At 39.1% G+C, this 24,279-nt stretch overlaps 2 protein-coding genes and 1 long non-coding RNA gene across 6 annotated transcripts in view; 2 read left to right on the top strand and 1 right to left on the bottom strand.

Moving 5' to 3' along the window:
* The first annotated feature begins 87 nt into the window (after positions 1-87).
* Positions 88-358, top strand: LOC108145143. The gene is made up of 2 exons (XR_001774387.2): positions 88-184; positions 245-358. It is a non-coding gene; the product is annotated as an uncharacterized LOC108145143 (long non-coding RNA).
* An 8,666-nt stretch (positions 359-9,024) lies between these two features.
* LOC108145154 overlaps positions 9,025-24,279 on the top strand; it is a 42,136-nt gene continuing 26,881 nt past the window's right edge. Inside the window, exons 1-2 of one of the 3 annotated variants that reach the window (XM_017270370.2) lie at positions 9,025-9,436; positions 9,637-9,903. The gene's annotated coding sequence lies outside the window, so the exon portion shown is untranslated. Of the gene's footprint in view, positions 9,904-24,279 lie in introns of all 3 variants that reach the window. The other 2 variants (XM_017270371.2, XM_041707518.1) reach the window with 2 other exon arrangements.
* On the bottom strand, positions 19,920-23,403 carry LOC108145155 (sodium-dependent nutrient amino acid transporter 1). Of its 2 annotated transcripts, XM_017270372.2 has the most exons (7): positions 22,158-23,399; positions 21,246-21,620; positions 20,980-21,169; positions 20,641-20,923; positions 20,349-20,525; positions 20,182-20,282; positions 19,920-20,122 (listed from the first exon to the last, which is right to left on the bottom strand). In XM_017270372.2, exons 1-7 carry the CDS (start codon positions 22,658-22,660, stop codon positions 20,051-20,053), a joined length of 1,701 nt encoding a protein of 566 aa, XP_017125861.1. In that variant the 5' UTR covers positions 22,661-23,399; the 3' UTR covers positions 19,920-20,050. The 2 variants fall into 2 exon arrangements, with proteins under 2 accessions (XP_017125861.1, XP_017125863.1); XM_017270374.2 differs by lacking the exons at positions 19,920-20,122; positions 20,182-20,282; positions 20,349-20,525 and having other exon boundaries at positions 20,674-20,883; positions 22,158-23,403.

Here is a 24,279-nt window from a genome sequence, read left to right as displayed (position 1 = left end):
GACTTGAGCTCTCTTTGTTAATCAGAGCTTTGTTAATGGGAAATTCCAAATGGGAGCATTTCTACTGATAAGGAACAAATTTAGTTCGTTTTATAAAAGTTGTCTTGAAGCGTGCACAACATGAGAGTGTATCTGCTTGTTTTTATATTAATTTCAACTTTATGGACGTCTTTTGTAGCAGCGGGTTTGTATAAAATATAATTTGTGTTAAACAAATTAAGCTAATTACATAACTATTTTGCAGATTGTTTGACGGATCCCGTGACAATGCTGTGCATTTTGGACCCAGATCAGGGCAAATAAGCATGTACCCATGTATATGAAGATGGTTCAATAAAGCAAAAAAGTCGATCATGAAGTGGGCTTCTGTATTCTAAGTAATTTAACAGTCACCCCAGACTGAATTACGTGTGGCAAATCGCATTAAACATTCCACGTCCTCCGTCTCCACACTTGCGGACAACTTTTTTTGTGTGGACTTTCGTTTCTGGTATTTTGAAGGTATTTTGATTTTTCCATGAAGTTGGTAACTTAGAGGAAGAGTCGATTTAAATATATTTTTTCGTGGGACTTTTGTGACGGCAGCAGCAGCCATGAACAAACATTAAATGGCTCTTATAGAAATTTTATTTGCAGAAATTAAGTTTTAATTTAAGTAAAGGGACGAGCTATAGCAAATGTTTTCCGCTTTTTAAAGTTTTCTGTAAATAACATTGTAGAGGGATTTACTATTTAATTATTTATATAGACAACCCTTATATAATTTTCAAAGGGTATTTCTGACTTCTTTACCTGTATTAAGCCCAAAAATTTTTTTTTTTTTTGCTGTGGTTCTCTTGTATTTTGGTGGGAGTTTGTCTGCCCGCTGGCGACCGTGTCAAGATGAATGAACATGGACAAGTTTTTGCCACTTTCCGAGAGGAGAAAGTTCTCTGTGCTGTATCTCGCATCTGAGTCTCGTTTTTCCACTGCTATCCCATCTGCCTTTCCTTTTCTTCGTTTATATGTTATCCCTGTTTCTAACGCTCTTCTTTCTTTGTTGCGTCTCATTTCAAATACATTAACATTTTGACCTTTCGCAAAAAAGTTCGAGCGGTTGCCGAGGCCGAATTTAATTTCGAGTTGTGTGCAGATTGTGCAAATCACACGCTCTTCAATATCTCCTCCTCATGTCACCTGCACTGAGCAAAAATGGAAAAAACTGTTTGATATTTATATTTATACTTCTTTAAGCTACTTGAGGCAATTTTATTATTATTAACAGTCAATTTGTCTCCGACAGATGGCGCTAGCAATTTAAGGTATATCTGACTGCTTGCAGTGACGTTATTGACTTTATTTTAAATCTGTTGCTTTAAATATTTTAATGTTACTTAAAGTTTAGAGCTGATTTTAATAATGCAAATAATATTTATTTTTAAGAGAGCTAGAAGAGCAGAAAAGCTTTCAATCTTTATTAAGCGAACTTTCGAGTATTATATGGCACTTAAACTTTTGATCAATGGGTATTGTACCGTACTTACACAGCCTTTTCAGTTTGTAAATAGGTTGCAAATACTATTTTGCAACCACTGTTTAAACATTTAAATTTCCTGTCAATATAACATTATTACAAAACATTTAAAAGCCTACTAACTTTACTGTAACAAAGATAATTTCGAAGTACTCTTTGCTTTTTTTACATTTAACGTGATTTAAATTTATCAACCAATGATATTACATAAAATTTACTGTAAAATACATTCAATGTCATTTAAATTTAATTAACCAACTTTTTTCTGTGTTTAACTAAGCTGTTTGAAAAAATAAAAACTCAGGACTATTGGCCAAAATGGGTAACATTTTTTGTCAGTGTAAAAGTGACATTGCATACCTGCAGACACAGGATTCTCTGGTAGTCCTTACACACAGGGGCACACACACTGGTGTGTAGCGTGAACTTTGCTTTCATCAAACTGAAAATTGAATTTACGTAAGCCAAGCAAAAGTCGCACAAAACAACAAAAAAAAATCTGAAATGCGGGAGAAAGGAGGAGAAGGCGCTGTGAAACGTCGAACGTGTCAAGGTCAAGTTGCCATTGTCCCAGCTTTCCCACCCCTGTGCGCAACAGGAAAAGCTGCCTTCTCTCCCATTTCCACCCCACTCATATGTTTTGTGCAGTTTGAAGTGCGCCAAGTCGTTAAATTAATTTCAGTGCACTCAAAAGCAGAAGCAGCGGAAACTGGAGCACAGCGCTCATTTTAAACGGATTATGTGCACGGCATTGGAGTGGGTAGCAGTTGGGTGGCCGGTGGGTGGCAGTTGGATGGCCGGTGGGTAAGTAGTGACTGTGGGGGGGGGCAGGGATTACTGGCAAGTGGCCGCGCCAAGTGAAGTGAGGCTGCGTGAGTGGACAGCAAATGAAAGGCAAACAAGTTGAGCACCATAACACAAAACTTTAAGCCGAAGTCAAAGGTTGGGTGGTTTTTCCAAAAATAAACTTTGGGTGGGGCAAACTCAAGTGCCATGGCTGATTTCACTTCGAGTTTTACAGCTGACACTTAAAAGCCATTCGGCTGGAAAAAAAATTGGCACAAAATGGAACACTAAGAGAGTTCGAAATACGTGCACATTAAATGGGGCATTATTGACTGAAAGCAGGCGTTTTGCCAATAAATTAAATTCAACAATTTTTGTTCAATTTTATTAAAGGCAGCGAAAATTATTCCTTATTACTTGTTTCTTTGGCAGATTGCTTTTATTTCTTTTTTCGTACTTGTTGATAATTATTATAATAATATTAACACAAAAGGAAGACAAACAGTTTTTCGCAAGCAACATTTGCAATCCAATAAACTATTAAAAAACAGTTTTTTTCTGCGAGTCCATTTTAAAGAAATGTAATTAAAGCGACGAAAAACAAAATGTGGAAATGTGTCTTAATAAAATCATTAAAATTTAAATGTAATGTACAAAAAAGTTCACAGGAAAATATGTTTCTATATTTCTATATATAAATATGAAACAAAAAATTCATAAAAAAATATCTACAACATATAATCATATTTAAAAATTAAAATGTCAGGGAAACTCGTTTTCACTAACGTGATATGTATATCATAAATGGGGAACAAACTTTTCCCCATTAAATCCGGCCTGAAATTTAAGTGCGGCGATAAGGTTGTCAAGCGTCGACAGTTTTATCAGGCGCCAAAGCAAATGCAATTTAAGTGCATTCGAAAATAAAAATGTGGAGGATCGTGTAAAGCCGAAGGATATGTGCCCATAAAGACCAGCACACGCATGCGAATATACATATATACATATAGAGTTCGCATGCAGATGTATTTCCCACGGAGGATTGGCCAGGGGCGAGTCATAAATCTGCACGCAAAGTGCTTCCGGCCTGCCAGCCAAAAATGGCTGATGATTCTACTTCCTCGGCTGGGAAGCGCTTTAATAACGGCAAAGTGCCGGCCGCAGGTGTTTACCTGTGGAATGGGAAAAAGTGGAAAGCCTGGCGGGGTGAAAACATCGCGGGAAAAGTGATCCAAATGCAACTTCAGCTGGTGTTGCAGCTGCAGCACAGAATCAGCGACTTTTGCTGCACTGTAGCACTTTGTGGCTGCAACGCTCCTTTCGGCTGTGTCACCCTACACTGTCGGCTGCTATATTGTTTCACTTTTCCTTCCTTGCGGGAAATGATTGAGAGATATCGAAACATAAGGAAACATATCATACAACTTGGTCAATATTTAATGAATTCTTTTGCTCTACACTCTCTTGAGTCGTAAATGTTTGGAATTTCTATATAAAAGTGAATCTTAATATTTCATAAGAAGTCATCCTTCATGCCTATGATCGTTTTTTTTAATCTTGTATATACATAGTTGGATTTGCTAACAAGAGTAGTAATACTTTATTTGTATCAATCGATTTGCATTAATGCGAAAACATTTTTATTTTCAGCATTGCATCAAAATGTTCCCGACTAGTTAAAATGTTTTTGACTCTTATAAATTTCTGCCTGTAAACACCCTAAAACCAAATTTGTTGATTTTTAAGAAGTTTTAAATTATAGTTTGAGATTCATTCGGAAATCGTCTTATAAATGTTCTACATAAAGTGTAAATTTTCCAATGAAATTAAGTTGGGTTGTCCGAATTTCTTAACGGTTCGTGTGAGATCAGCTCTTTATAAATTTGCCAATCGTAAAATTAACATTTCGTTGGGAATGTGGAATTGTGTTTACCCCTATAACAAACCAGTAACCAAAGAACACATTGGCAAATCGGACCTAAAGTGCTTTTTACATTTAATGTATTTTTGACAGTATTTAAAGTGGGTTAACAAAATTTCTGTTCTATTGATTTAGATATTTTGGTTGACCGACACCAATTGCTAGGATGTCATTGCCTCTGATTTCTTTCGGTGTGGTTCCTAGACTTGGACCCTCCTCTGCCGCCGTGTTGCTGCTGTCAGTTGGCGTTGGCGTTGTCAATTTTTTATTGCCCTTTGGCAGATGTGTTTGACTGCTCAGGAATGGAGGGGCGGGGGAGGCTGGGGCAGGACGCTGTGTGTATTGCGCTTTCGAGGTTAGCGGGTCACGTGCCGCTCTCGACCTGCTCCTTCGACATTTGCTGCGACAAAATCAGCGCCGTGGCATCTTCGCCAGCAATTGAATTCAAATGAAGCCGGGCCAAAATGGAGGCGACGCCCCAGAAGAATAAATGCGATGCCATAAATCAAGCATAAAAATTGACATTAATTTTGCCCACGAGAGGAAATACAAAGCGATAGAGTGGGAAAGAGAAAGGGGATAGCTACAGTGAGAGGGAGATGGAGCACTGCTTACGTGTGGGGCTTTTCCGAATTCAATTCGAGGAAAGCAAAAGCTCTGCGCTTCGCTCACGCTTGGAATATTCAAGTGACAATCAAGCGAGAGGAGCTCATCTGCTTATCACCCTCCTAAATTTTTCCATTTTCCCTCACCTAATCGAATCTCAGGGAACGAAAAACGAAAAAGTTTTCCATTTAATGCGATTTGTATCTGCATTAGTTTTGCGGTTTATTTCGTAAATCGCACTGCGATTTAATGGGAAACTAGCATTTGGTATTAGGCAATTAAAGTTCACCCTCAACTATGTTTATAACAATGTGGTTTTTGCAAAAATAACTAACTAATCAAACCGCAGACACAACGACGAAAAGTGCTGACCACAGAATTGGAATTCCAATTGTGCAGTGAAACGAAATAAAAGAGTTTATGGTCTAATAATCAACATTTTATTCCTAAATTTAGAATATCAGAAGGGTTAATTTGGGTGTTCTGCTTACAAAGGGGTGTTTTGGGGAGATGCTAGGTACATTAAGTTATCGACTGTTGACAAAAATAACCGGAAACAGGCCGGAATTGATGGCCTAGTGTTTTTGTGTATCTCTCTTCTATCACTGTCGCCATTTTATAGCATACTTTTCAGCGAATTGAAAGGCACTGAAATGTTTACGTGTTTGAGAGCCCTCGGTTGGAGTTTATGGCCATCTGGGGACTTGATCTGGCTAACACTCTTCTCCGGCTCCCCCAAACACACTTCATTGTTTTGTTTGGCCTGGAAAATGAATGGTACTTCTGTACAAAATCGGAAAATAGCCACAGCACACTCAAAGAAACTCCGTTGTCAAAGGTTAAAAAGTAGATAAACCCAGTGGAAGTGAGACAAAAAAATATTATCCCTCCCGCCGTGAATAGATAAAGATCTTTTTGTGCGATTCTCTACGTTAATAAAGGTAATTGCCATGACGACTGTAACGCTGTTGAAAGCAAAGTCCGGCAAACTCACATTTGTACAGTGGATGTTTGATAAATTGAACATGCATGTTCTAGAAACTAAAATTTCCACGGGTGCACTAAAAAATGCTTGACATTTAAAAATGTATATAAAAGGGTACAATATGAATTGTTTACATAAAATATTACATGTCATTTCATCACATACATATTGTGCCATCTATTTTCGTAATTTAATTTTGAGGTTTGGGACGCTTAAATGAATTGAATTTTAGGAAGCATGAAATAATTTGTTATTAAACTTTTTGGAGTCAACTAATTTAAAAAAATATATATTTTTTAAAAATCTTAACGAAATTGAATTTTGTGAACTATCAGAAAATACTTACATAAAATATGTTTTTTTTTCCATTTTTAACATTGGTTGAAACTCTCTTCAACTAGGTGTTTCTGTGTGACAGCTTGGTTATTGAGATACGGAAGTTCAACTGTATATATACCAACTCTAATATCCTGACGTCGACATATGGCAGACGGGTGAAAAGGCCAATGTTCTCACGTGACAAGGGGATGTGGTAGGGGAATCGGGGGAATCCTCGACAGACGCGTTGCCACATGGAATCAACAGTTTACCTGGCTGGGTGCTACTGCTGTTTACCCACAGGTTCGGTCTGGCTAAATGGCTTAAAACCCGACCGAAACTGACAACAAATACAGCTGACGATGATGATGATGATGGTGGGGTATTAAAGGGGGCGGCAGGAGAAGGCACAATTTTCCAGACACAGGCGCATGCACAGCGGCAATTACTCATGGAAATAGTTTCGGATGAGGTCAGGGGTGGGCAGAAAGGGGGCTCTCATGAATTACGGTTAGAATTTCCGTTGCTGGGGATACGCCCGCACACAGTTTCCCACCCCACGCCCCCTGCCAGGCCTTTTGTTTATTTGTTTACTCTGCACTCCGTTTGCTTAAAATCAAAATTCCTGTTGCTGAAGCGGTTGTTTTGCTGTTGATTTTCCACAGGCCAAAGAGGAGGTGTTAGGGGGAGGAAACTATGGAAAACGGTGAAAATTCTGGATATCGATGGCAGCGATATAATTTGCATCCAGCTCACTTTCCTCGTTTCTCGTCACTTTTGGACATGCCAGCAATAGTAATGCGATACAAAGCTGAAAATGTAAACGTACGAGTATTCGAATATGGCTGATGCCGATTGTGATGCTTGTGATGCTGTTTTATACCATGCATCCTTGCTGTTCTTGGCATCCTCGAGGCCACAGGACAATCAGCATGCATGATTTAACATTTCCCCAAAACAAACATCCGAAATGCCATAACACATTTTGCAGACAGTTCCATCGCTCGAGTTCGCTTAAATCTCTTAAATCGTAGGTTCGATAAGTGCGATCATTTATGAAAATACTGAACAATTTATATTTGCATCGGTATTAATCAATTTTTCAGTTTTTTTCATTTACAAATTTATGGAAAAATTTATTGGAAACTGGGACTTATTTATTAAACACTCTTGCATTCGAAAGATGATTTGTTATTTTAATAAAATTTTGTACTAATGAGTCCCCAAGTGTTTAAATGTTAAATGGTGCCGTTCTACAATGGTGCTTTAAAAATTTTTGTGGAATCTATAAATAATTGCTTGAAAATTAATGAATAATAAAATGTTTTTTGAAATTAATATTATACACTATTACTTATTCAAAATTTTACAGAAGTCTTTATTTATTTGTTTTAATAATTCATTCAGTTACGTTTTGGGTATTATACATTTTTTCAGTAAAAAAAAAGTTTTAAACAGCACCCTTTTTTATAAACATAGGACTGCATTCTATTTTCAGAGAAAGGCGGATGTGAAAGGTGGAATGGGATTTCCTCACTAGAAAGCATATGCAGCTCTGTGCTCTGAAAATGTGAATGCAGAAAAAGGCAAGCCTCTGCACATAACTAACTGGGGACTTCAATTCGGTGTTGGGGCATATTTTGTGCCAATTTCCATACAAATCTCTCGCACACACAGGCACTCACTCACTTACACTGCCAACTGTCGATCGTATATGGAAAGCAGTTTGCATAGTTTCTCCCCGAAAACTAAGCCAACGAAACTCCGTATGAATGGAACCAAAAAAAAAAAAAAAAAAACAAGGACCACAAGAAAAACAAAGGCCCACACATGCGATAAAGAAAAACAAAGGCCCAAAAGGTGGCAGCAACAACAACTAGGTAGGGAGCAACAATAAAAACAAATGCTAACTGAGGCTGAGAGCTAGGAGAAAATTAAAAAGTAAACACAAAAATTCACGTGCTTCGCATGCAATAACAGTAGAGGTTGCCAATGGGAGAGGGTAGCCGTGGGTGCAAGGAAGAGAGCGAGTCCCTTATGCGTCTGCGCAGTGAGCGAAGATAGTAAGAGAAAGAGAGGGGAGCGGGAGCATAGGGCGCATGATCGGGCTATTGGAATTTGTGGGCTGTATGGGAATTTCTCTCATGCAAAATTTTGTTTACCGTTATGATGACGTATGCCGTTGTCGGAGGAGAACGCTGAGCATATGGGGCCTATCGAATACTAAGGATGCACAAACTCATGACAATTTTTAACATACGCTTTTGTTACTTTTTTAACCACAATACGTAAATCTAAGACTTATAAAATTAATTTGTTTTGAATTCATTATTTTCTACGAGGAATTTTTTTTTCATAGACAATATAACTGTTTTGATTTAGAGAATATTGACTGCTTATTCTAATTTTATAAGATCAAAAAAAATAAAAGTATGTAGAAACAAATATGTGCATATGTACACCTTCTACAATGTAATTACAAAATTGTCATCATCTCAATCTTTTAATTGGTTGCATTTTTTTAAGTTGTCACACAAACTGTTCAAAAGTTTGAGTACCCATTTTAATTAGTTTTGAATCTTTAGCGATTTCATTAGCAGAGATAAAGATATTTAACAGATCCTGCTGGCCTACAGCATCAGAGTCCCTTCCTCTTCAAAACCCCTCTCACTCTTTACACCTGCCTGCAGGAGTTTACTATGCATAGAGATGAGAGTTGAACCTCCTTATATGCAACGTGCGTATTATTTATGCGTAGACATTGTGGCGCCGGGAGAGAGATAGAGAGTAGTTTCAAGAGAAAAGCACCAATGAGAGAGAGAGTGCTTATGTGGGGATATGGTTTTGCATAAATACGCGAGAGTGGCGCTTGGATCCTTAGAAGTACGTCAAGCTTCGTGGAGAGCGGACGTGCGCTGCTGCTCCTGCGAAACCCCCGCTCTCGGGCAGCTATATTCTACCAACATATGGCCAACACAGACACACACACAGTTAGACACGCACACCTGTATACCTAGCGCGCGCGCAAATCGTTGAAATTAAAACAAAGCGAATCTGAAAATGCTTAAACGTCCACGTGAAGCGGTGCACAAAATAACCAAGTAACGAAATCGATTCAAGCCAGTGAAATTAAAGTAAAGTTAATGTTTTTTGGAAAAAATCAATGCCGTTAACCGACGCACACGGATACACATAAACGCACACGTGTGCCCCAAAAGCCAAAACACACCAATACAACCACACACACACTTACACACGCAAACAGAAGGCCTAGCAGAGTAAAAGTAACGGAATTAGCAGCACAATTGTGAGTGAAAGTTGAGTGCATAAAAATAGAAGAAGAGGGGAGAAAGGAATGGCAAAGATTTAAGGCATAGCCCTAATAAATGCAAATCGCACTTGGTGGCTTTGCAGAGTTGGGCGCTTAATTCTATAATCTCTTTGGCTCATATTCTTTATCTTACCTTTCTTCTCAATTTAACGCATGTGTGTGTGTGCGTGTTTAAGTCGGTCATAGTTTGACAAAAACAAAAACAATAAACCAAAAAGGAGGACTATAAAAAGCATGCAACAAAAACAAGCGGCAACAGCAGCCGCCAACGCTGAAGCTACCTGAAGCAAGATAAACACGCAAAACAAAGCGAACTGGGTCAGTGTGAAAGGAGGAGGAAGGAGAGAGGAGGAGGAAGGGCGTAAAGGAAAAGGGGAAGGAAAAGTGGCTAAAATGGTGCATGTGCTGCAGCCAAATGTGTAGCATACTTAATGGAGCAAAGGGTAAGTCACTCAACACATGAAAATCCTTGGATTCCGATATGCCACGCATATTTAACCTTGAAAATAACTTTAACCTATAAGGGTTTACAAAATAGGAAATTCAGGGGAAAAGGGGGTTGCAGCCCGTTGAAGGATATGCGCCGCGAGTCGAAAAGTAAATGTCGAAATGCCGAAAGGAGCAATAACAAAAGGACAGCAGCAGTAGAAGCAACAGCAGAAAGAAGCGGGAAACAGAATAACAGTAAAATAAAATATCCTTGTGAATGTTGCGCTTGCAGGCGCCATTCCTCCCTAGCCCGTACCTTCTACGGCTTTCCCCGCCCCCTATAACTCCCTAATGTTCATCCACACCCACCCAAAATCATTTTCTTTTTAGCCACACACAGAAAAATATTTCTTTTCTTCCATTATTAAATACTTATATATTTTGTCCTTCAAATTATTCACAACAGAGTCAGATTTCAATAGCTTAGGATCACATATCGAGAAAAGAAATTGTTTGCTATTTATAAAAGTAAAACGTAAGTTTTTTAAACAAATAAAAATAAATGTTCAAAATAAATAGGTAAAGTCTATTGTTAAGACTTAAAAAAAAACAAATTGTATCCATATAGATAAAATTGAAAATGGTTCTCGAGAAATTTAAAATATTTCAATTAAAAATATTTGGTATAAATAATAAAATGCTTGAAGAAAATTAAAAACGGGCATTTCGGATATAAAAATATTATGTAACAACACTATTTAATTTTTATTTCTTTAGTAAAAGATACAATGTTCTTCTACAAATTAAAGTTATTTTTTTCTTCAGTGCCGGGTTGCGTCCAGAGTCCTTCTGCGTTTGTGTGTATAGCCCTGCTAGTGTGCTTGTGTGCGCCTGATGTGGGTCATAAATGTTACTCCATTTTTATGGCCAGCTTGCACACGACGATGGCGCTGGAGCAGAGCGGAGTAAAAGGCGAAAAGCAAAATGAAAGAGCTGCCAGCATAAGCAAATGGCAAGGATATGGCGGGAATAAACCAGAATAGACCAAAGTGAGGGAAAAGGCAAGAAAAAGGGACATTAAATGGCCAGGGACATCGAGGGCAGCTTCAAACATTAAGCCAAACAAATACATATAAATATTCATTAGGGTCGCCATTCAGATTTCGCTCTTTTTAGTCCCTTAGTCTTTACCAAATTTACCAAAAATTGGAATTAATGTTATTAGTCGGCATTAGGCTTTCGCTGGGAAAGAAAGTGTAAAGGAAAATTCGATCAGCACCCGTTTTTCTTTTTGTTTTCCTTGGTACTGCTACGAAAGGCGATTTACTTCGATGAGCCTTGCTGCTCAATAATGCAATTGCGTGCCCGTGTTTCAGTTGCAATGGCGTGTTGCAATGCTCACTGCAATTGTAAGTGCAGTTATAGTTCATGCTGCTGCTATTGTGGCAATTAGCAGGGTGTCTCGGCGACATTTGCAGTGGTCGCCGGCTTATATAATGGTCGTGTCAGCCTTTATGGCCCGCAACTGTTCCATTTGCGGTAGGCATCGCGTGACCTTGAGTGGGTGGAACTGTGGATGGGTGGGTGGCATGCAAATCCATTGAAAGCGCACGGCTGCAGTTCAAGGCTATTTTTACGTTACGCAAGCAAGTGCAAACACAGATACACACCAACATCCAGTCTGTATCTGTGTGTGTTTGCGTATCCTTGAGCGTCAGTTGGGCGCCGGGCATGTTGCATGCGTTGTCGCTGTAGCGTTGACATTTTTCCCATTTTCCATACTGCCACTAAGGTCCTTTTCCCTTTCCATATCTCCTAGTCATACAATACACGTATATGATTAAGCACCTACACATTTTATACGTTTTGGCTGGCTTATGCAATCGCTGGCAATCCTTTCACATTCTATTCAGCTTCGCTTCCTTTTCCCAGTTTTCCTTATTAGCTGAACTAATGTTATGCAATCGCAGCAAAGTTCCTGAGGTCCTCTTACATTTAAAGCAGTTTGAAAATGATTCATATTCATTAATGACAGCCAAGTCAGTGGCTGCAATTACAGTAATTTGCTTGCCTTAAAGGCAGGTTTTATAACTTGAACAGAAAGCAGGCTTTTATATATATTCTAAAGATAATTCTTTAATGTTCTTAAGTATCCGATTCTTATTATTTGATAAGCTTTAACCTTCTCTAGCTCCATTTCAAATTTAAATAAACCACTAATCTCTTAACTTTAGTTGAATTAATATGACATTTTTAATATAAGCTTTACTATCTGCATAACATATTCGCAATACAATATGCTATTGGGGTAATATCGTATGTAACTTTCTTCTCCATGTCACCCTATTAAGCTTTCTTTAGTCTTTGCCTCAATGTCATTGCATATTTGAGAAGGTTTGTTTAATCGAAACGCGGACGACTCCATGCTAATATATAAAATATATATGTGGGGGAGTGGAAGCGCTGGAGGCGTGGCATGTGTGCGTGTTGGCATACGACAGTCACTGGTCCTGAAATATGACATAAGTGCAGGAACTAGCTGTTATGCCTTACAAATATAATTGCAGTGGATCCTCATTGAAGTCGCGCCCATAAACTAATCAGTTAAGCAGAATGACAGTGCCTAGCTGTCGCTATATCTTTACTTCCATTTGCTTAGCTATAGTTTTTTGCAGTACATTTCTTATTAGAAGCAGTCTGAAGTGAAGTAGCACTTAACATTTGCCGCACGAAGGCTAAAAGGGATCAGATCCCGCGGGTTCGTTAATTTCATTAAAAAGTTGTGCATCGAAAAACTTGCTAATTGCCGCCAACAGCAAACTAAATATAAAGCCGAAAAAAACTCGTAACAAAATTGTATAAAATAAGTAAAGGCAAACAAACTATGTTATTATAAGTTATTTGCCTTATAGATATTTACCCAAATTATCAGTTGTACGTAATTCAATGAATAAATTCGCTCAAACAGAGCAATTTATAATGCATAAAAACCGACAAAATTACTCAACAAATAGAAGCATTTATCAATTGTTAATGCGAATGGCACGCAACTCTCATTTGACTGGGACTTTGTCAATATTATTACTGGTCAGGAATTGGATTTGAATGTAATTTGTGACTTGACCTGTGTTAAGGACGGCTGTAAATACAAATCAACGGAACTGGGCAAACTGCACAAATGCCGCAATATAAACTTGGCCACGAAACAAATCGCGGAAAGGAACAGGATGACGAAGGCAACTAAAAACAATTTGCCGTAATCAAAACGAAATCAGCAAAGCGCAAGCCGCAGCGTCGCAGCGGAAAGTGGAGCAGCTTTGGCCGGAAAAGCTATGGAAAACTTCAGTAGAAACCGAACCTTTGTTGCCCTATAGAGTGGAACATTTGCTGAAATAAAAAAAATCGAATATGTTACGATGAACATTTTAAATGAATTATAAATCACTGGTTTATTAGTAAAAGTTTTACAAAAGTGTCGAAATGAATTATGTTAATGAAAGTCGATAAAGTGCTATAAATTAAAGTAAATTTATTGAAAAATACATTATATACTTGACCAGGAGAGATAAAAAGATAAGAGTGGTAATACATCAAAATTCAATTCAATTCAAAAAAGGATAAACTCTTGAAATAAATAAAAAATAAATAAATAAATACAAAGACTTATGTACATATATATAATTGGTGAAATTCGAACTAATTTTGTTAAGCAGATCGGTTTTGGAAAACTTGTTTTTTAAGCTATAATTTAAGCTTAAAAGTCTCAACAATCTACGTGCGTTAAATAAATTATATGGAATGTCGCACAATTGGGGGGACAAAGAAATTCGTTGGGTTGAAATTCGGTTAGAATATACAAATAATGTACATACAAATTTCAACCAATTCTTAATTTAAGTAAAAAAAAAAAATTCTAAATAAGAACCATAAGAATTGGCCATTAACTAGTATCTAAATTAATTCGATAGTCTGTCGATATTAACGCATCAATGACATTTATTATCATTTATTTAATATATTTTAACAGTGACACTCTAGGAACGAACTAGAGAAGTAAAACGTAATCAAGAAAGATCTGTGTACCCACAAACATATATTTTTCCTTTTAAAATTCCTTATACTGTTGAAGTTAGATGTTGAATACATTGAATATATCTGTATTTAATCAAGTCTCAAGCGGTCAGACGGTCCTATCTTTTTCCAATTTGCTCATATTAAATTTGGGGTATACCCCATCTAGTTAGAGTAACCTTCTGCAAAAAACATTAGAGAGGGTGGCACTGTTTTCCAGGCAAAAGTCAACAGAGGGGCACGGCTGCATCCATTCAGGTACTCTGGTATTCCGGTTCTAACCAAGAGGCAAAACCCGGGGAGTCGTCATTATATATTTGTTGTCACTTGAAAAATATTTGTGCTCTGCGCTTGATTTATGCTTTGCTCGTTGTGGGAAACTGGGCGAAAAACGGGTTGGAATGTAGGGGGATATAGTTGCAAATGGCAAACAATGCGCGGACTGTGAGCGTGGAAATGGCGGATTGTCGGGAGTCAAACTGAAAACTGTAAACTGGACTCTTGCGGTCGGGATATGCAAATGTTGAACGGGCAAAAAGTTAATAGAATCGGCTGCCAGGACCACAGAACCATCCAATGCAGGTGAAGCTATCTTCCTATATTCCCCATTGACTCCGGCTCAAATACAACCAGCTGGGAGGTGGGGATGTAGTTGGCAAATGGGTAAAAGTAGGGATGCTTTTCCTGTTCTGTTGTCACTGGCAGTCGAATGTTTGCATAACGCAACAAAGGCCAAAACAAAAGCTGCCACAAAAAGGGTTCAACATAAATATTTTCACCCGGAACGAGCCAAAAGAAAATCGCATTGATGGCAAACACGCACACAAAAGGCAAAAAGGGAAAAGGTTTCTGTGCCGAATTAACAATTCAATTTAAACGGACCGGGGGAAAACCGCTTGACATCTATTTTCCAGCGTGGACATGGACGTGGATGTGGATGTGGATACGAAGGTGGGGCTGGGGCTGGGTGTACTTTGACACAGAACTGAAGCCATGGGACGGGTTCAAAGGTTGACGCACACACTTGGCAATGACAATCGTTTGTTTTGCTGTCAATTGTTGCTGTCACTCCCGTCGCTGTCACTTCTGCTTTCGCTGTTGACTTTGGACACACAATTTAATAAAGGCTTAAAGTTGCTTGCCCTTGCAGCAAGCAGCAGGATGAGAACAATGAAATGAAAGGAAAATATATAGAACGGATAACGGGTGAGGAGCTCAAAACTTTTGCCATTTGCCAGGCCAAAAACTTTACCGTCAATCGTTGTTGCTGCTTTTGTTCCTTTTATTTTTATTTGTATTTTTGTTGTCGCAGGTGCTCTGTTCCGCCCACCAGTCGCCCGACTGCCACGCCCACATTGCGTGCAGCGAAACTCTTTGACATTGTCATAGTCTGTCCTTTTCTGCGGCGGAGTTTCATGTCCTTGCCAAGCGTGTCCTGCCCCAAAGACGCCCGAGTTTCGGTCCTTCGCTTCGCTTCGTTCCTTGGGGAGGGAAAGCTTTATTAAATTTTCGCTAGCTTATAATTCAAACTGTAAGCAGACAGCACAAATAAAAGGGAAATACGGGGCGTGGCCAAAGGGTCTGGGAACGGGGGTTTGTCTGTTGGCTAGTAGTTACCTTTGTCCTGGGTAATGCTTATTCCTTGGCGACATTGGCGCGCACAAAGAGAAAATATCTTGTGTATCAATAAAGGAGTTGCGGAAATAAAAAAAGATTTCATTTATACAAACCTAACCAACAACATTATTTGAGAAATGCTTAGCAGGTAACTTTTATAAGAAGTTTTAAGAGTTAACTTGAAGTAATAAAAAATATATTCTATTATATAAAACTCCATAAAAAGAAAGCTTGAATTCTTTGACGAATTCAAGATGCAAACAATTGAGGAACTATTTAGATTATAGTTTTTGCTTTTTAATGCCAAACAATCGATCAGAAAAACGGATTTCCAAAAATAATTACTTTTTTGCAAATAGCCTTGCTATTCGATCGAAAGCAATATCATAAACATGTATTGCCTCTGCGCCGAAATGCATTATTAAATATGCAAAAGAAAATTCAATATAAAATTGACAGACAAAATTCATCAAATTTGAGTTGGCTTTCCTCATTTGCATATGTTGTTGTTCTAAAAATATTTAAAAAAAAATTTATATTTGTATTAGTTAAGCTTTTTTCTCACTGTTCTGAGTGTCCTTTTTGTTTTTGGCCGTCTGGATTCCCCGTGGTGCAGACGTCACCATCATTTTGTTTGCGTATTTAGATTTTAATTTGCGATAGAAACTTCTTAATAGGATTTTACTGTCTCGCTGCTTTCACTTTTGTCCCGCTTTCCTTGAATTTGTCATGGACTTTCCTCTCTCTCCCACTTTCTTGCACACACATGCTGACACATTAGCAGACATGGAAAATATTGTTTCGACATTCGCATTAGGTTGTCAGCTGGCGTGAAGCGAACTCCTTTCCGCCTGCTAATGAAGCTCGAATTTGGCAGCAAACATTTTTGTGCCTATTTAAGTGGACGAAGGAAAATGGGAAAAGTGATAAGGAGTGGCCGAAACATGGAGAGAGAGGAGAGGGGCTGCAATACTCTAAGGGCTTTTAGACCATTTTTGGGCTTTTCTTAATTGTTTGACTTGACTTTCCGGCTCAGGCTTTTCACCTTTTCTCTTCATTTGTCCTTTGTCTTGTGGGCATCGCGGTTTTTCGCTGACGTCGCTGCTGCTGTTTCTTCACCCAGGTTAACTGTCTTCCTTGTCGTTCCTCGCCCAACAGCTCCTACACATTTTTCTCATCTGTTGGATGCGTGGGCAGCTGCTGAATTATGTAATAAGCGTCATTGGCTTTGTCTGTCAGAAACAAGGGGGCAGATCATTTCTGCTTTAATTTATGGTGACTTTGATAAGCGGCAAATGCTTGTAAGTGACATAAATTACCCAAGACAATGCCTCAAGATGAATCAGTAGCCTCCAACGCCTCCATAACAAAAACCTTGAATAAGTAAATTTATCCTGTCTAGACGGGAGGGGAGAGAGATAAAGAACCAATATCGATTCCATTCATTAGGTAATTGCCCTGCTCGGCCCAAGTCATACATTTATTCAGTGACCTACGAAATAATCGACTCGAAACGAAATGATGAAAAAACCCAACAAACCGTACTCGGTTTAGTCCCTTTTTTCCCGAACTTGAATCCACGTTAAACTCAATTAAGTTTTATTTAAGGGGTGGGCTTAAATGGGACATGTGGAGATGTTTAGTGATATCGATAGGAGTGGCCTGGGAATGTGTACAACTTGTGGCATACGGTACGTCTAGTATACGCCATGTTGGCCGGGCCATAATGCTCTGACAAATACTTAGGGCAAACACGATAAACGTTTTAAGTCATCGAATCAAGTTGTTGCTGGGATAAAAAAAAAAAAGGTAAACTATTGCTTAGTCGCTGCTGACAGCCAGACATGCAATTTGGAGCGGATTTCCCGCACTCTCTCAACTGCCAGCTCATATTTATAATCAGAAGAGGGCTGCGGGGTGGGCAAATCCTGTGGGCAGGTCCTGCAGTCTGACATGAGACCAGCTGGCAACTGCTTCCGTCACTCAAGTGTACTGGATTCGGAGCATGAAAGTGGCTGCCAGGTGCGGCTCCATCTGCATCGCATGATGATCATTTACTTGATGATGCTGCTGTGGCTGATGAGCACTCTGTACTGGCTCTTCTCCCCTCAAGGGAGTTTTGCATGTCCGGCTGTAGTCAGTCAACCAAGAAATGTCTTGGCTCATATGAGTGCTCGAGACTGTGCTGTTTGAAAACTCTTGGCTAGATCTTGAAGTTCTTAAGCTGAATAATTTGTTGAGCACACTTAGATTTAAAAGTATTTTAGGTAGGAATTGAGAAAAATTAAGGTAAAAATATTTTTGCTTTTCATGTAGTATGCTTATAAGTGTATAAGTGTATGAAAGTGTCAGAGGGTATTATACGACGACTATAGCATATAGTAATTTTTTACATAATTAATTTTTGACGTAGTAATAATTTGATAGTTTAGAATTACGTTTTTAATTTTATTCGAATCGAAAAACAATAACATAGCTTCAATGTTTTTAAACTACACACAACTAAATCATAATTTTAATGTCTTCAAGAATATTTAATTTTTGCAATAGGTGCAAGGGTATATGAACTTCGGCTTGCCGAAGTTTGCTTCCTTTCTTGTTTTTTAATTTTTTTATAGTTCGTTTTGAAATAGTAATAATTTGAGAGTTCAGATCTACGATTCTAATTGCATTCAAACCGGAAAACGATATCATACAGCTGCCATAGAAACGGTCGAATAATTGAGCTGAAAATCATCATAGCTTCAATGTCTTTAAACATACACGCATATAAATCAAAATTAAGTGTTTTTAAGAATGTTTAATTTTAGTAATAGCTGCAAGGTTATATAAACTGGCCGAAGTTTCCTTTCTTTCTTGTTTGTTTTTTTTTTTCTAGGGAATCCATTGAGCAATACTGTTGCATGTTGTGGGCTGCATCAAAAGTGTAGTCTACGTTCAGCCAGCAGCGTTGACAAGGGCCAGATCGGGCATTTTGGCCATTACTAATAATGGGCGTGGATTGTGTGAGTGGCTATGTTCCGCCCTCGCTTCCTTTCCCCTTCTCTGGCGGCGATGAAAGTATGTCAAGATTTACGCGCATCGTTAAAGCAATGAACAACAACGGCAGTCCTAAAAAGAAGGCACGAAAGAAATGAAAGAAAGTTGTTTGCCGCGCGGAACGTACGTGTGGCATGTGTGTTGGTGAGTGGCAGTGTGTGGCTGAGTGGCAGTGTGTGGGAGGGCGTGCCACACGCAAGCGGGCTTCGAAGTGGAATCTCCCAGCTCTTCAGCACTAACGACACGTCAGTCAAAGTCAACACACACTTCAATTTCAGCTGCTGCGGGGGATGAGCCAAAAATTTAACACTGTCACTTTTTTCAACAACACACAGGAACACTAAAAAAAAATGTATAGCAATAAATGCGCTGTCATATGTGTGGGGCATTGCAGCAGACTGCGAAAAGTGAAGGGGATCCAGGATTTTTTTTGTGCCCTTGCATATTTACTTTTCAACTTTGTCACATGCCACAGACATTCTGATTTGCAACCTCTCTCCACCCGCCAAATGAATGTGTCGAACAGCAGCTAACCAAATGTTTTATTAACAGTGCCCTGTAGCCCTGTAGTCCCCATTTTTCTCCTCTTTCTTCCACATCCTTTCTGTCTGAGCTGCAGATTGCTATACTCTTTCAAAGAGTATGACAATTTTATTAATGGTTTTATTGAAAAAATATTGGACCTTTTGGAATAAGTTCACTGCTGAAAGCTGCTGTCATTTAATACAAAAATACAATAGTTAAAAGTTTTTATCAGTCCTATTTATCACAAATAGAATATAGAATAAAAATAGCATTTCAAATAAATCTCACATTCAAAGTCAACTAATTTTTTCTTGGGAAAAATATAAAAATATTTAAATTTACTTTAATTATTTGTAAAAATATTTAATTACATTATTCTGGTAAAATATTTGTTTGTTTATAAAAAATTGTATTAAAAACATTTTTGATTCGGATTTTAAAATTATAAAAATAATTATAAAACTTTTAACCATATAAAAAATTTTTTTTCCAATGCCGTAAAAATGTAGTTGTTTATTCCTGAAAGGGTATTCCCAAGTACGGCCCTAGAAAGTAACCTGCGTTTCGTGTTTTCATTTGATATTTGCGCATTTCCGCATTGCTGACATGTCTGACATGCCAAGCGGACTAACACAAACACAACTAAGGAGTGCAGCTGCCACGCCCAACTGGAACTCTGCCCTGGGGTAATTAAAAGTGCTTGCAGCTGCTCCGTTTTTCTCATTTCGCCAGGCCAACTCCTTCGGGCAGTTAAACTGTTCCGGCAGAATAAATTCGCTTTTGTTTTTGGCTCCACGTTTAATATATTTCACTTTATTCTACCCATTTTCATCCAGCCCATATCAAATAATAATGCCCCAGACTACCGAGGCCATTACGTATACGCAGTGTAGGGAACTAGCTAATTTTCTAGATGCTGGCATCCAGCTGAACGTTGGCCGGTCCCCAAGTGTCCGAAGGTTTGCAGGCGGCACGTACTTTCTAAAAGGGGAACATTTCAGAGAAATACGTGGAATATCGGTGGAAAGGGGCCAACTTACCTGCCCGAAGCTTCCAGGCTGGCGACGCTGCTTATAGATGGCATAGAAGGCCCAGGCCGGCAGTTGAACCAGCCCCAAGGCCGCCAGCAAAAAGCCAAAAACTGTATGCCGAAAAAGAGCAGGAATAGCCTTTAACAAAAGCCAATGACGAGTATCTATGGTCTTACCATGAGCCAAGGTGGGATAGCCCACACCCTTGTACTCCAGAGCGGACATGTCGAGCAGCATATAGATGAGCACGGCGATCATCAAACCAGGCGTGATGAAACGCCAGCACAGACGCCAATACCAACCGGTTTCAATGCCCATCATGAACTTGATGTCCGCGCAAAAGCGATTAACACCTTCAAGTTTAAAAATACAAATTTTTCATTGGGAAAAAAAGATAATGGCCTCAGCTGGAATTTATCGTTTTCCAGAAAAAAGTTGCGAACTTAATCTTAGTTACAAAGTACCCACCATAAATCCAAGCAACTGCCACCAACTCGCCAATGGCCAGGATTAGGGCGGTGAAGGAGACTCCGTAGAAATCCACTAGGTTCAGGACAAACTGACCGCCCGGGGTCATGTAAACAATGCTCACCGAAAAGCCCATTACGGCCAGACCAGTGGCCAGTTTCCAAATGGGCGGCGAGCGCAGTCCGAGCTGATCCCTAACGACACGCAGGATGCAGGAGCCCATGCCCACCGTGCTGCCAATGCCTAGGACGAAGAGCATGAGGAAGAAAAGGACCGCGAACATCTTTAGGTAGTTGTGCTTTAGGGCGCCCACGGCGCTGTGCGTTCGCGATACCTTACCTGTGGCACATACTCGAACCTGGCAATGGCCTCCGGGTACGAGATGAAGGCCAATCCGGCGCCGCCCTTCACCACGCTGCCGATGTCCGCGACCCCAGTCTCGCGGGCCAGATTCCCCAGAATCCCGAAGGTGATGCAGCCCGCGATAATGGACGAGCAGGAGTCCATGGTGGTGATGATTACAATGTCGCTGGGGGAGAGTTATTTAAACGAAAAATAAGTTTTTGAACTCTTTAATAACCAGAACCTCGCTCGTTTTAACTCACTTGTATACATTTCGATTAAAGTTGTTGTAGCTGGCATAGGTGATCAAAGTGCCAAAACAGATGGCCAGGGAGAAAAAGACCTGTGTTACGGCAGCATACCAGACGAGTGGGTTCAGCAGCTCGCGCCACTGCGGCTTGAAGAAGTATATGATGCCATCGATGGCTCCTGGAAGGGTCACGGCTCTTAGCAACAGGATAAGCAGCACCACATAGGGAAATACGCCCAGAAAATAGGCCGCCTTGCCACTGCTCTTGATGCCGCGAATAAGGACTCCACCGATTACTAGCCAAGCCACGGCCAAACAGGCGACCAACTGCCAATTTGGGACTCCCACTCCATTGTCAATGTTGGGCACCTCATGGAGGATTTCGCGTCTGAAATAGGAAATGACAATGGTTTCTGGTAAAGTTAGTGTTAGTTGATCCCCTATAGCAAAGTCAATAGCATCAGCAGAATGAGTCACCCAAAGTTATTTTTTTTTATAGTTCGTTTATAATTTTATAATCGATCGAGTTCATAGACGTTACTGATCTGGGAGGGAGTTACGCAAGTGCTCAACGTCAAATCGTTCAATTTAACGTATATATCCTAAGCTGTAACTTTGCCCATAAATAAACTGAAATTTTTAAGAAACTATCTAGCTATATAAACCACAAATAAAATGAAATTTTTTAATCCCTAATAAAATTCATTTAAGATACATTTTTAATCTGTCAAAGGTATCAACTTATAAAACCCAGATTCACTGTTGTTGCGTCGGTGAAATAAATAGTTCTGCACTTAGATTTAAAATGTACAGTTGTTTATTTTATCAATTCTGTTTTAAGAATGCCAAGCTACTTACTTGTAAACCTTAATTAGTTTGTCTAAATTAATTTTTAATGAATTTCCGTTGTTTTCGGGGTACTCACTCAAAGTACAGCTGGGCTGGCGACATCTTTCCGCTGCTATTCACAGCACTTCCGTCATGGCAATCACTGCCCCAGCTTTCCCAGCAGCGACTCCACGGTAACTCAGACCCAAAAGAGGCCACCAGAAATCTCAGAGTCAAGGCCATGATACTGGAGTAGTACGTAATGGAGGCGCCTGTGGCCAGGACCTGGCCCACCGCCACGCCCTTGAGCAGGGGAGCCATGTCGAAGGCCTTGACCACGCCGCGACCCGTGAATTGGCCCAGGGAAATCTCCAGATAGTAGACAGGACGTCCAATTACCAGCAGGGCAATCAGATACGGAATCACAAACGTACCGCCGCCATTCTGGAAGGCAATGTACGGAAAGCGCCAGATATTGCCCAAGCCCACGGACAAGGAGATGCACGAAAAGAGGAACTCCAGGCCGTTGCCCCACTGCTCCGCCGGCTTTTCCGACTTTTCCGACTTTGCCGACTTGTTGGAAATCTCTAGCTTTGTCATTTCGCAGAACTGTGCACTTTGAGATGGCGCGCTTAACTAACCGCAATCGAGATACTCACACGCCTTGATACTTGCAAACTCAGACTGCCGCCAGCTACTCAGGTTCAATGCCAGGCCCACGCCACAAATTCTGTGCGGTTGAATATCTAGTTTGGGGCAGTCTGTGGCTGTAATCTCGTCAGAAATAGCTCAAAACGCATCGTGAAATTAGTCGTAATTGGCACTAATAAAAGGTGCTAAGTGAGATGCAGATGCCAGAGGCAGAAACGGAATCAGATTCAGAAACAGAGACACTGTGTAGAGATCCATTAGAGGGATCGTGTTTATTGACCGTCCTGACCGATGAATTAATTTGTACAGGCATGAGGAGGGGGTTAAGGCACCTGGTTTGGATAAGCTTTAATTAAAACCGACTACGTAAATTGAGCAAAACTGTGAAATTTGAATAGCCTGCGACAAATTGTGAAATAAGGAAGCCAGTCGAGCTAATCTAGAAAGATTGCGGTCCAATTTGATAAAATTTAATTACATAAAAGCATGAATTTATATTGGCTAAACTTTTGAATCATAAACTTTTCTGCAGGGCTTTCCAAAGTTATTTGCCAAGTAAAATATATTTCCAAAGCTATACAAAGAACCTGTGATAAGTCTTAAAACATTTTTTATTGAAGTACTATATTACCACTAGTATCTTTCCTTCTCTCGTCTGTCTGACAGCATTGGAAAGTTTTTAATAATTTTCAAGAGTTTTCTAATTAACATCCCAGGCAGGCTGCAACTGAAGTTGGCAAGGGAAGGAAGCGGGCCAAGAAAATAAAGGGAATGGATGCTTAGGAGGGTGACAAGGGAGGTGGGAGATAGCTGGTTAAATGCCATTGAGCCGGTTGAGTGTGCCATTACGGTGACAATTTTAAATGGGGTTTTAACAACTTTCGCAGATTTATGGCAATTAAAAGCCTTTGATAATGCTGATTGCCTCCGGCTGCTTGAATGCGTGGGCATTGCAATCCCTGGTAATTGACTCTAATGCACATCAATGCACTTTCAACAGTTCTTATTCGTTTCCTTCTGGTTTTCTGGGATAAAAAGTTTTATTGGGATTTTATCAACCCACCGTATAAGTTACCACTTTATTTAAGATATCTGAATTTATCTTTTTATGAAAATAGATTTCATTAATTTATAAAGCAGAAGCAAGTCTAAGCGTTGCACATTACACATAAACAGATGGTGAAGCAGAACCCATAAATATTTTGTGTTTTCTAACTTTTTAACAGTATCGATTGCAAGTAAAATATTTTGGAAATTTAAAAGTAAGTTAAAATCCACACTCAAAACTATTTTTTTTTATTTGAAAACATTTTTTTTTACAGTTAAAAAAAGAGGCAGCTTAGAAAGAAACACAATAAATGTAAAAAATTTTGAAAATATTAAAAAAAAATTTTTTTAAGACAAATTTTCTAAAATACAGAAATATTAAAAAAATATAAAATTTATTTCTGTATTTTAGAAAATTTTTCTAAAAAAAATATTTAGAAAATATTTTGCAGTATATTTTAAAAACCTTCCTATTGTAATTTTTATTGTAAATTGAAATCATAGGCGATTTTCTAAAATAA

This window comes from Drosophila elegans, unplaced genomic scaffold (assembly GCF_018152505.1).
Source record: "Drosophila elegans isolate 14027-0461.03 unplaced genomic scaffold, ASM1815250v1 contig_133, whole genome shotgun sequence".
Lineage (NCBI taxonomy): Eukaryota > Metazoa > Arthropoda > Insecta > Diptera > Drosophilidae > Drosophila > Drosophila elegans.
Note: the sequence above shows the minus strand (reverse complement) of the source record. Positions and strands in the feature narration are given on the sequence as shown.